Source organism: Phaethon aethereus (genome assembly GCF_964289735.1).
Source record: "Phaethon aethereus genome assembly, chromosome: 3".
Taxonomy (NCBI): Eukaryota; Metazoa; Chordata; class Aves; order Phaethontiformes; family Phaethontidae; genus Phaethon; species Phaethon aethereus.
Genome location: NC_138576.1, coordinates 41,361,680 through 41,373,489, shown reverse-complemented (window position 1 = coordinate 41,373,489; position 11,810 = coordinate 41,361,680). Strand labels below are relative to the sequence as shown.

Sequence of the window (11,810 nt, the reverse complement as noted above, 5' to 3'; positions counted from 1 at the left end):
GTCTGTATCAGTCACAGACACTGTATCCCAGATAAAAAATGGGCTAACCCTGTAAGGCAGGGAGACTTCTTTTTTTCTGAAACAAATGCTAACCTTAAGGCATTGCAGCAGCATATGATGATTATATCCTGCCCAGTAGAGAAGAATAAAAAAAATCTACTTATCTGTCATGGTAAGAGAACTTGAACTGTTTCTTCAAGAGGAGTTGAAGCATTTCATCACCACCTTGGTTTTCTGACATGCAAACACAGAATTTCCCCTTGTGTGCCTCACGCACAGACACACACATGCAAACAGCATGTCTGGTAGCTGGTCCAGACTTATGACCTTAACAGCAGCCAAGCGTCAGACCTCACAGCCTCTCCAGTCACTGGCTTTGACCACCTAGTCCCTCAAGTAGCCAAATCTCAGATGCTCTGGTCTCTCCAGTATGTTAGATTTATGGCCACTCTGTCACTTGGCTCCCAGTCCTCTTACCCTATTTGCCAGCTAGTCTGTCTTGGTATTTGCTAGTGATTACACACTGCCATATGTACCCACATAATATGCACTCCAGCCTTTCCAGTTGCTGGCACCCTGAGCCCACAGCCCCTGTCACCTGTGGTCCAAGTCCAGCTGCCAGCAGGTAGACCTCCAAGCATACACATGCACACAGAGAAAGCCCTGCACCCAGGAAAAGTTCGAAATGGAGTCAATGAGAAGTCACCCATTGCACTGATCAGGTACAAGGCATGGTCGGCTATGACCACCCCCTGGTTACATATAATCAGCCTCTTTTATCCCCTTGTCCCTCTCTTTTCCCGCTCTTTTTCTCTCCCAAACCACCTCGATCCCCCTTTCCCCACATTTGGTTCTTTCCCTAAATGTCCCATAAAAAGCCTTTCTACAATCCCCGTACAATCCCAGGATGCTCTTTCCTGCATCCCATGAGGAGTCCTGTACCTCCAGGCTGTATCCACCCTCAGTCTGCAAGGTGTTCCAGAAAGCCTCTCCCGTTGACTCACGGTGATGGGTCTCACTCCCAGTCCGTGGGGCTGATGCCCTCCTAGGATGTCCCAGGAGGGGCTGGAGTGGAGGCTAGGTTCCTCTGACTGGGTTGTTGGGGTTACCCCAACTGCTGCTGTGCCTCTGGGCTCCCCAGTGTGTGCTGAGGTGAGCCTTTAATTATGTAACCCAACAGAGAGCATTCATCAGCTTTAGGTATTTCATGATGCAGCTGCTAGTACTTTAGTTCCAGTATTTTACTTGTGTAGTTTCAAAAGACTGTTATGTACATGTAAATGTTTTCTTTTAAAAATTGTTTATGGAGCTTATGGTGTATTTCACACTCCTGAAGAACTTTTAAGATGTAAACACAAGTTTTATCTTGGGCTTTGTGCAGTTTCTGCATTTGATTAGACTACTGTGAACATGAAGTTTGGCTTCTCATTGGAAGTGTAAGAGGGGAAATGAAAGGGGAACATCAGCTCTCTACAGAAAGAGCTTCCACAGTTTGGTGAGGTAAGGTTTTACGGGCATTTAGGTCAGAAATAGTGCCAGAGTGTGCCAAATATCTGTTCAAAGTATTTTATATGAATTAAACTGTTCCATGAGAAACCAGTGACTTCACTTGTCTTCACTTCTTGGTTTGGTAGAGTGATGGATATTTGTGAGATTATTCTGCTTTTTTGTTTTCTGAAGTTGTTTTTGAGCATGAGGAAAAGAAAGCTGCACAGATTGCTCTCTTAAAAATTCCCTTAAACAAGATGACCTGCAGAGAGTTTCCTCCACCGTATTATACTTTCTATCACCTACAGTAAAGACCAGCTCCTTTACATTCCTCAGCTCACACTCAAGATGCTATACAGTGTTTTCAGATTAACAGGTAACAAATGAGATGATTGGCACAAATCTTTAGTGAATACTAAGGGAACGCTGTGAGAAGCCTTGTTACACAGTGAAGTCAAACCAGACATTTAGGCAGGCTGATTCTCAGACCCAGTCAATGTACTGAGGCTGGCCTAAAGCTACACAGGCTTCAAGCACATGTGAACAGATAAACTTGAGTCCTCTCACAGGAAAGTTATTTTGCCTGCCTGCTGGCACACACTTTTTGCCCAAAAGCTGTCTCTCAAGCCAGGTGAGTTTTCAGATCGTATAACCACTCACTTGCAAGTACTCTGCAAAGATATACACCCTGTTACATAGAATAACTGCCCTGTAAATCTCAGAGCCCAAACTGCAGGTGTTCAAAGCTTGTGTGTCTTGCTCCCTACCCAAGTATTTAGGAGCAGAGCGAACAGCTCTCACAGGCCAAGTGCTGATGCTTAACTAAATGACAGATTTTCTGATCAGATTTTCAGATTTTTTCCTTCTCAAGAAGGGCTCGGTGAGAAGGTCCTCAAGTGCTACATGTTCCAACCTCTTGCCCTAGCATTTGTAAAACAAAAATTAATGCATAATTTCTAAGCATGGCTCTTCATTTCATTATTTAATATAGTGGCAGTTATTTTTCTCTGTATCGTTCTAGCCACACTCATATAATTCAGTGAACAGAGATGAATTTATTTTTCAGCATCATCTATTTGTAGTTCTGTTTACCCATGGCTGTGAATTTCACACTTCTAATACTAGTTCTCTTTTACTGCTTGTCACTGTGCTTCTTCTGGGGTGTCCTTCTGCTTAAATGCTTCTCTGAATGGCAGAATAAAATCTGCTTGTCCAGGGGACAGGTTAGGAAATGTGGCATCAACATATTTTTGAAAAGCTTGTCTTGTTGCTTGTATTTCAGTTTCCAGGCTGTCCTTCCAATCTGTCATCATTTCCAGTTTTTTCTCGAGAGTCTTTACCTGTTCTTCTGCTGCTTTCAGCATAACCATCACTTTTTCCAGCTCATCAAGATGTAGCGCCTCTGCTTCTTTGAGCTGTTTTTGAGTCTCAAGCTGATTCTCTTTCTGTTTGATACTCAGGGCAATATTAATCTCATGACATTTTTCTTTGTTCAGTTGCTCTACAGTCTTATGATACAGTTCCTCAGCTAATGTACTTTCTTCTTTGAGTTGCTCTAAATGCTTTCTATTTAAAAAAGAAGAAGATATTTGTAGGGAACGCCTGTTGTTAAAAATTATTTAAAAACCAATTTAAGTCTATTCAGGTTGTTGCAAAGCCTCCCTTGTTCAACTATAAATATACATGAAATCAGAACTTGATGCAGGACCTCTGAAACAAAATAGGGCAAAAGAAGGCCCCTGATGACACAGAGAAAGGCAGCTGCAGAAGATTGTATTTCTGCATGTGCCACATCCAGCAATAATTTAATGATGCTTGCTTCCAAATGAAAAATCTGAAGGATTACTATTTCACTCTTTATTCAGGTCTCTCTTTGAGCTAGCACTTAAGTACACACTTCTTTTCAAATAGACATTGAACAATTCTGCCCTCAAGTGAAAATGCTGTCTTGAAGTGATATCTAAGAACCGATTTCCAGAATACAGATTCATCTGTAATTTTAAGTGGTGCTGAGAACATCTTTGTGCTAGCATGTCAGTAATAAAACATGTAATTTATATTATGTAGTCAAAACATGATGGGTGTTATTCACCAGAGCTGGCTCAGGGACATGTAAACAATGGTGCATCACGCATCCATTAAGGTTACTGAGCCAAATACTTCAATGTAGAGAAAACAGTTTCTGCCCTCTGTTATTGCTCCCTCCACTTTGCTGAAGATATTTTCACAGAGCTCTGCTAACTTGGTAAGCTAACGAGACCAGCTAAGTTTATGCAGAATGTGATTTATCTTCATCAGGAAGGGCATGTTTTAGTAGCAAAAATGAAGATATTAAATAATGGATCAAAACTTAAGCGTGACTCTGTTCAGAAACAAAAAAAAAATCTTACAAAGGAACACACCCGAACTGATCTTTTAATTGTGAAAGCATAGTGTTATTTTGTTGTTTGTGCTGTCAAAAAATGGAATGTATTCTACTCTTAAGGGAGAGAGGTGTGTTATTATTATGACATTAAAGCTGTTTAATTCACAACGCTTAATTTATGGGTAGAATCTCCTGTGCATGCAGACCTCCATAAGAGCACATTTTTCAGTTTTGCGTAGATGTCATGAATGGCACAATAGGCCGCTGAGATCTTTATTCCTGATGACTCTAAATCAGCCATAAAAAGCAAAGCTTTTGGATCCTTGGTTGGCTTTGTGATATTTGCTTTTAGGGACAAAATATGTTTTATTTCTACATGGGGCACCAGCGAGAGAGAATGAGCCTGCAACTCTTGCTGGTCACTTGACATTTCCAAATATGTTTTTTTCTAAAGGGTCTATCAACCTTGTCCTAGAAGACCCGCATCTGAACAATATTAATGCAATTCCGGTCATATTTTTTAGCACAGCATCTTTGCCAACCAAGTCAGGGGAAACACTAAGAGCACCTGTGCTGCCTGGCTGCTTCCTTCAGGGCTGCCTCCCTCTCCTGTTTCCTGGCTTCGGCCACTGCTTGCATCTTCTCCCGGGCACACTCCATGAGAGCGCACTGAAGTCTGTGAGCCACGCGCTGCTCTGCAGCTTCAGCCTCTCTCTTCTGCTCATTCTCCATGTACTGCTGCATCTCTGCCTTTGCCTTCCTCACCTCTTCCTTAAGCAAAGTTAAAAGTAGATTTAAGTAGTGACAACAGCTTATTGCTCAGTTGTCTTTAAACAATCCCCAGTAAAGCCCAGCAGAACAGACTTCAGGAAAGTATTACAGGGCAATTACAGAGACTTATTGTAGCATCATTCCACATCATCTGTGTTTTCTACACATGGCACAAAAAGTTCGCTGATCCTTCACAAGCTAACATGGCTGGTGGCATGGTTTTAGAGTGATGATGGAGAAGCAGCCTGGTCCTTCGTATGCTTGTCAGCGAGATATTGCTCAGGCTGATACAAAAAGGCATGACAACACTAATCTTAGGTTGTCTGGATGGACATACATACATCTGGAATCCCAGACAACTCAATATATATCAATATACCTCTGTTGCCATTATAGGCTATGCCACACCTGACCATCCAGTAAAGGAATCCAACCCACTTAACTTGGTTAGAAAAACCACTTGGTGTGTTTTCTAATACAGGATGAGTAGAGTTACATGAGGTCTGCCGTAAATCTCTTGCACACTCATGTACAAGCTTTGTATTTTGTGTATTTTTGTGGATACTGGTTGTACATCTGCTGCTGGTAAGTGGAGTGACAAATAATAGGACCTGCCTACAAGAAGCCCAACTAAAACCATTTGACCATTAGTGATGGTGGAACAGCCATATCAGCACTGCCACAAAAAGCCATTCGTAAGGCTATCAGCTCAAAGCAGTTGTCTTTGACCTGTCCTACATGTAAAAACCCACTTCAGTCACTCATTCAGTGATACATTTTGTTGGCTGCCACCATCTGTTTGCTTAGACAGGTGCTGAGTAATTTTCTGCCACTACCTCTCTAAGCTAGCTGCTAGTGAGCTTGTTAACACACCTCTTAAAATTAACTTCAAGAAACACAAACCACCAGATCTAAAACTTCTTGCAATTACTTTGGTTATATCTGCCTCTTCTTTTGTTACAGCTGTAGAATTCTGTGTCTGCTCCCTAGTCCTTAGTCACTGGAGCCAATGTTATCAGGCCAAATAGTACGTGTTCAAATCCTCAGCACTCAAGACTACAAAGATATATAATAGGCTTATGGCAAGTAATGGAATGGTTAAACACGAGGAACTGAGCTATTTCCAACTTTGTCAGCAGATGCTATGACTGCAAAAGACAGAGCTCCCTTGGAAAACAGATCCATCAAATGGAATGAACTCCGCTGGAAACTTATGACCACTGTAAACCTCCCTGCTTTTCCTCTTCAGATGCCAAGCACATTGCTTCGACTGCCTGCAGTATAAACAGATAGCTGTTTAGAAATGTATAAAACAAAATTCCAAAGCAAAACACTCCAGCAATTCTCCATGTGCCCTTCATTTGCTGGTGGGAGGCTGCGAGACTAAGGATAGCAGGTGTTGGATGAAGTGCGTAATGCCTGACTGAGGAGTGCTCGGATGCTCTGGTGGCAAAAAGCCCTGTGAAGCGGTGCAGAAAGCAGGAAGGCTCAAATCCAGAAGGCAATTGCCTTCCTTTTTCTTTGTGTATCTCCAAGTCTTTTCTCCGATATCCAAACAGCCATATCAAGCATGTGCTAAGCATATAAAAAAGTACAAAGCTACAGTGTGCTTCATTTAGGTATATACATATGCTGGCAGTTTTCCTTCTCCTCCACTCCACTTACGGTCCAGGTTCAGTAAATCAGTTAAATACCTTTCTAGCTTTGATGGACATGAAACTTCAGGACAGATTTAGTTAAGCCCTTATTTAATTGCCCTTAAGCAACGCACCTAATCAGGTTCAGTGGCTGGCTGAATCAAGGCCTGACAGGGAATTTTCAACAAAGTCCACAAACTTAATTCACTTAAAAAAAAAAAAAGTGCAACATGCCAAAAGCAAATTAAAAAATCCAGCTAGCTCAAGCTCACATCTCATCTAGCTCAAAGACAAAGCCAGTCATCTTTCAGGCCAAGTACTTCTCTGGGAACTAGAGTTCAAATCTCAGATGAATGGAGGTCCTGGTTACGGCAAGCATTAAAAAAAAAAAAACACCCAACATTTTTTTAACATAAAATGACATTCTTGGTTGTCAAAAACATGGTTCTGTCATGCTGGCTATTTCCACGGTAATGAAAGCAAACCGGTTCATACCCTTAATTCCTTCCTGAGTTTTTGTTTAAGGTCTTGTACAAATGCACCGTGGTTAGCAGCTGCCTCTCTGAGAGCTTTATCCACTGCATCTTCCTTGTGCCTTTCAGCCTTTAAAACAAGTTGTTATTTAAGCACAGCTGGTAACATTCTGTTAACATCCTATTGAGGTGAAGCAGAGTTACATAATCAATAGTTCTGTTATTTTCTTTTTAAGAAATCAGAACAAGTTAAATTAAAAACCATGTAGTGAAATAACATTTTGGCCCATTTAGCAATTTTACTGCAGTGATTCCTGTTAAAATGTGGCCACAAAATAGCACTAAGCTGCCACAGCTGTAACCAGTATACATAGATATATATATATCATAAAGGGCAGTTTCAGAATCTTACATAGCACTGTGGGGAAGAGCTTTAACAACGGATAACTTCTGTGTGCTTTAGAGGCCATTTTCAGAGCAGATGTAAAATTTGTTATTAATTTAAAGTATGCTTTGTTGTGATCAGGAACTGAAGAAATACATGCACACAGAAATCTGTGAACAAAGGACGAGCTGAAGTTAAAGACAGCTCTACAGCAGTGACCTCAAACTTCTTTATTAACTGTCTTTACGGGGTAGCGATTATTCCAAAAATCACCATCATTTAAATGACAGGAGTGTAATTTAATTTACCTGAGACCAAAGTTCAGCTTTCATTTTTTCAATGCGCTCTTGTATCTCTGCCTCCTTCTTTTTATGTTGTTCTTCTTGAATGCCTGCTCCAATCTCTGCACAATCAACAGAAGCGGTTCACGCACAGCAACCAACCATAGTGCAGAAACCCGTGCCTCTCTCCTGACCCCTTTGCTTGGCTCTGCAGCTGAATAAAAAATCAAAAGTCTAAAACCCACGCACCCTCCGTTCACAGACAGGAAAACACAATTATTACTGCTTGTGCCGTTCCATAAATGTAATAGGAAGGTGCTGAACCCAACTCTCACCTTCTAGGCAAGGCTGCACAACCAGAGAGCATCACGGGTGTCCCTCCTGGCTCCTTGTCTTAATGGTCATCCACACAGCACAAGCAATAGTTCAGCCCTCAGCTTTCTTGGGAATGATTTACCCAGTTCTGTCTGCGACCAAACCTTGCGGCAGCATGGGGAACGGCTTTGCTCCCTTTAGACACCATGGGTGAGACAGGGCCCTCTGTGGCTCCCTGTGCTCTCCAAGGCTTTCAGCGAGGTCTCTCGCCCCGAGATACCCTCAGATGCTCTCATGTGACTTTAGGGACACATTGCATATTCTCAGGGGAATACGGCAGAATATTTCAGGTATTTGGAAGAGAGCATGCACATACAAAGCAATGCCTCTGCCTCTAGGGCTGCTGTGTCTGTCCGAGGCCCAAGGAAGGCCCAGCCCAGTGCTGCAGGAGCACAGCTAATCCCTTCTAGAAAAGGGGAGCGAAGCAGCGTGGAGGTGGGCCGCACCACTTCACAGAGCCTAGGCCAGGGTTGCTCCTTTCAGCAACGTGGATGGGGTCTAAGTAAAATGTTAGCACCACCATCTCTTCCTGTGGTCGTGCTGTGAAGGAAAACAGGTAGCCCTGCTAAGTCATTTGAAAGATTGGTCTTCAGCACCAAGGACTGCCTAGAAGAAGAGGAGCCATGTCAGAAGGAGGTGGATAAAGATGCCTTTCTGCAACCCAAAACTCCCCCCCATAACAGTGGGATTTCGGATCACACAGAATCACACAGAACCATTAAGGTTGGAAAAGACCTTCAAGATCATCAAGTCCAACTGTTAACCCAACACCACCATGCCCCCTAAACCATGTCCCGAAGCACCACATTCACACGTTTTTTGAACACTTCCAGAGATGGTGACTCCACCACCTCCCTGGGCAGCCTGTTCCAATGCTTGACTACCCTCTCGGTGAAGAAATTTTTCCTAATATCCAATCTAAAGCTCCCCTGGTGCAACTTGAGGCCATTTCCTCTCATTCTATCACTAGTTACTTGGGAGAAGAGACCAACACCCACCTCACCACAACCCCCTTTCAGGTAGTTGTAGGGAGCGATAAGGATCCTCCCCATTCACCTTTCCTACTCAGTGCCAAGCCTGGGCATTGCTTTGGATCCCATTCTCTGTGCCTGGCAGGGCTGAAAAGTCACCTTTTCCTGGGTTATGAGGAAAATGAAAAAGGAATAGAGCCACAGGAGAGCTAGTTTTCACACAGCCACTGGAGGATTAGGTGTCCCTCTTTCACTCCAGTCTTCTTCCCCACTGCACATGGGTGGGCAGGGTCCTCTCATGGAGCTAACACGATGTGCATGGAAAACATTTGCAGGATGGGACAAAGGGGTCAACTGATTTAAATCAGCAAAATAGAAGTCCAGCAGTGCATAAGTCTTAGCAACAGGTATGTTGTGCTCTGACTGCATAACTTTCCCTAGTCCGTTATATTAAGCCATAAAAAGAAAATAATTTTAAAAGAGAATTTCTATGGCCTTCTGGATGTGCTTTACACTGTGTTGTGTCGACGCAGGGCTGAAGCCTTGTGTTCTGAGACACACACAGCACTCACCCTGCTGCCAGGGCTCTCAGTACACCGATAATCTCTTGATATTGTTTAAAACAGAAACCAAGCATGCTCCTCTTCACAACACACATTAATTAAATTGCACAACATTTCTACAAAGCTTTACACAGCTGATCAGAAACCTCTATGACAATTAGGCATAGCATCTAAAGATACTTCAGATTCTTGCTAGATCCTCAAACATGTGAATGCTGCCACATGCTTTCCTTCATCATTGCCAGGAAAAAACCAAACCTCAAGAGGCTCTACAGAGCCTCAGTCTAAGGTCAGCAGCCAGAATCAGGTATTAGGTGGCAGGATTTGGGATAAAACATCCCAACTGTGTCCTGTTGAAGGATGAGGGGATGATCGTTGCAAATGTTAAGTCAAGCATAGTTCTCCCCAAACTGCTTGAGCCTTACAAAACATTTGCTAATGGTTTTACAGCAAATTCTCTTTTGCACTTCATTTTGCCCAAATCTGAATGCCTCCATGCACCACAGGACGGTTGACCCTGTCCCCCCTCTGAATATGCAGGATTTATTAATATTCAGAAGGTTAAGTGCAGTTCATTCTTAACCAAGATCTGAATGGCCTCCTGACTGTCAAGAACAGATGGATACAACAGCTCTTGGAGTTTTCATAAACCTCGGGTTGCAAGGAAAAGATTTCAGAAACAAACTTACCTAGTATGTCACGATGAGTGTAATACCGTGTTCTGAAAGGCTTATACTCCCGAATCTGATCAAAAGTGGCATTGGAAGGTGGTGGCGGTATAATTTTCGAACATACAGCACAACAAACAAAGGAGTCCAGATCGGGACTTCTTATCATTGTGGTATTCTAGTATTTTTCTGTAATGCAGTTACCAAAATGTCAGAACTCTATTCCTGATACATTTCTTGCTTGCAGGCATAAATGCTTACTGTTGCTACAGAAAACATGCAAGCCAATGAAGAGAGAAAAATCATTGACCATTACTTTTTACCGCGTTAGCTGAAACATTTGCCTTTAGATAAGGATTCACACATGCTGACAACTCAGTAACATGCTGTAGGGAGATGATGAGGGAGGGTTGTATGGAGTGACCCCCTTCCAGCCTTAACACAGCTCCCCACGTAGCAACTGTCACTAGGCAGGGCTGGCTTTGCTCACAAAGAACTAACTTTCCCTGGTAATAGTTAAGCAGCGTCACAGCAAGCTTTGGCTTTTTAATGCAATTTTTTGTTGTTGAATGTCAACTATCCCTACTCAAACCATGTAGTCTAAGGAGATTCTAGGAGCAGTACAATAGCTGCTGTTTCAGATATTTGAGTCATAGCATTTTGTTGCTGTTCTTGGTAAAAACCCCAGCACAGACCATAAGGAACTGGCAAAAACCTGAAAGAGCCTCTGCCTGGGAAATCATTTTGACTCACAGTTCCTGGCAAGCCAGCTATCATCCATTGTAGATAATTATTGCTATGTTGAAGATGAAATTGAGAAAAGTGGAGCAGAAGGGATTTTATCGGTGCTGTTTGCTTATCCTCCAGATGCAAAAGGGGAGCAGTGCTTTCAGAGCTGAGTGAACAAATTTTGCTACCAATGTAGTTTTGTTTGGGTAGGGTTTTCTTCCCTTGAATCCCTATACACACAGATTTTATGATATAAATACTTAAACCAGCAAATGCCAGTATCAATACTAAAACACCATTAATTTACTACATTCTTCTCTGTATTTGCACCGATTTATCTCCTTTTTATATATAATTTTTGGAGTATTAAGAGAGTTACCGGTACAGCAGCTGCCACAAATAAATATGGAGAAGCTCCTTAATAGTAAGGACAAGTCTAAATACTCACTTTTCCTTCAGCCTGGACAGTTCTAAATTAATCTGGTTAATAGGACCTTACTCCCTCCAACAGGTAAGAGGCCCCATCTCAGACAGCTTTTCTATGAAGTGCCATTGGCATGCGCATTGCCTAGATCCTGCCCAGGTCAGTCCCACACCTTTCTCTTTCACCCCACTCCTCCTTTTCCCTCAGTCACTTCCAGATCCATATTCACTTCACAAAATGTATTTCAAAATTTTGACAACCCAAATCCTGCATGAGTCACAAATATGTGAAAATGAAAGACTGGGCTTTCTCGCTTCAAATCATTTGCAAGTATAAGGATCAAAGTGTGTATTTTAAACGCCTGCAGAAAAACAGGTTAAAATGCTTACTGTAGCACTCGTTTTGGAATAATTTAGTTAAATTCATGCAAACATACAAGACTCCTACGTTTTAATGAACTGAAAAGAGCTAAAATCCTGTGTGACCGTTTTTAAAAGAATAGATTAAATCTAAAGATCCATCACATCTATCAAACAAAACATATTCTACAGGATATGTACAGCATGGGATAGTTCTGAATATTTAACGGCTTCACCTGGAAATTCCTTCACCAATCAAAAGCCAAGTAGTTTCCTCACCTGCAAGCTTTCAGATTTGCCCAAGACCTTGCTGTTGTGAGG

General features: G+C 42.3%; 1 protein-coding gene across 1 annotated transcript; it reads right to left on the bottom strand.

Moving 5' to 3' along the window:
* Positions 1 to 2,630: 2,630 nt before the first annotated feature.
* LOC309404131 (uncharacterized protein C6orf163 homolog) lies at positions 2,631 to 10,146 on the bottom strand (the record flags this gene model as incomplete). Its single annotated transcript, XM_081998514.1, has 5 exons — positions 2,631 to 3,054; positions 4,422 to 4,624; positions 6,757 to 6,864; positions 7,428 to 7,522; positions 9,999 to 10,146. 5 exons carry the CDS (start codon positions 10,144 to 10,146, stop codon positions 2,631 to 2,633), a joined length of 978 nt encoding a protein of 325 aa, XP_081854640.1.
* Between the last annotated feature and the right edge of the window lie 1,664 nt (positions 10,147 to 11,810).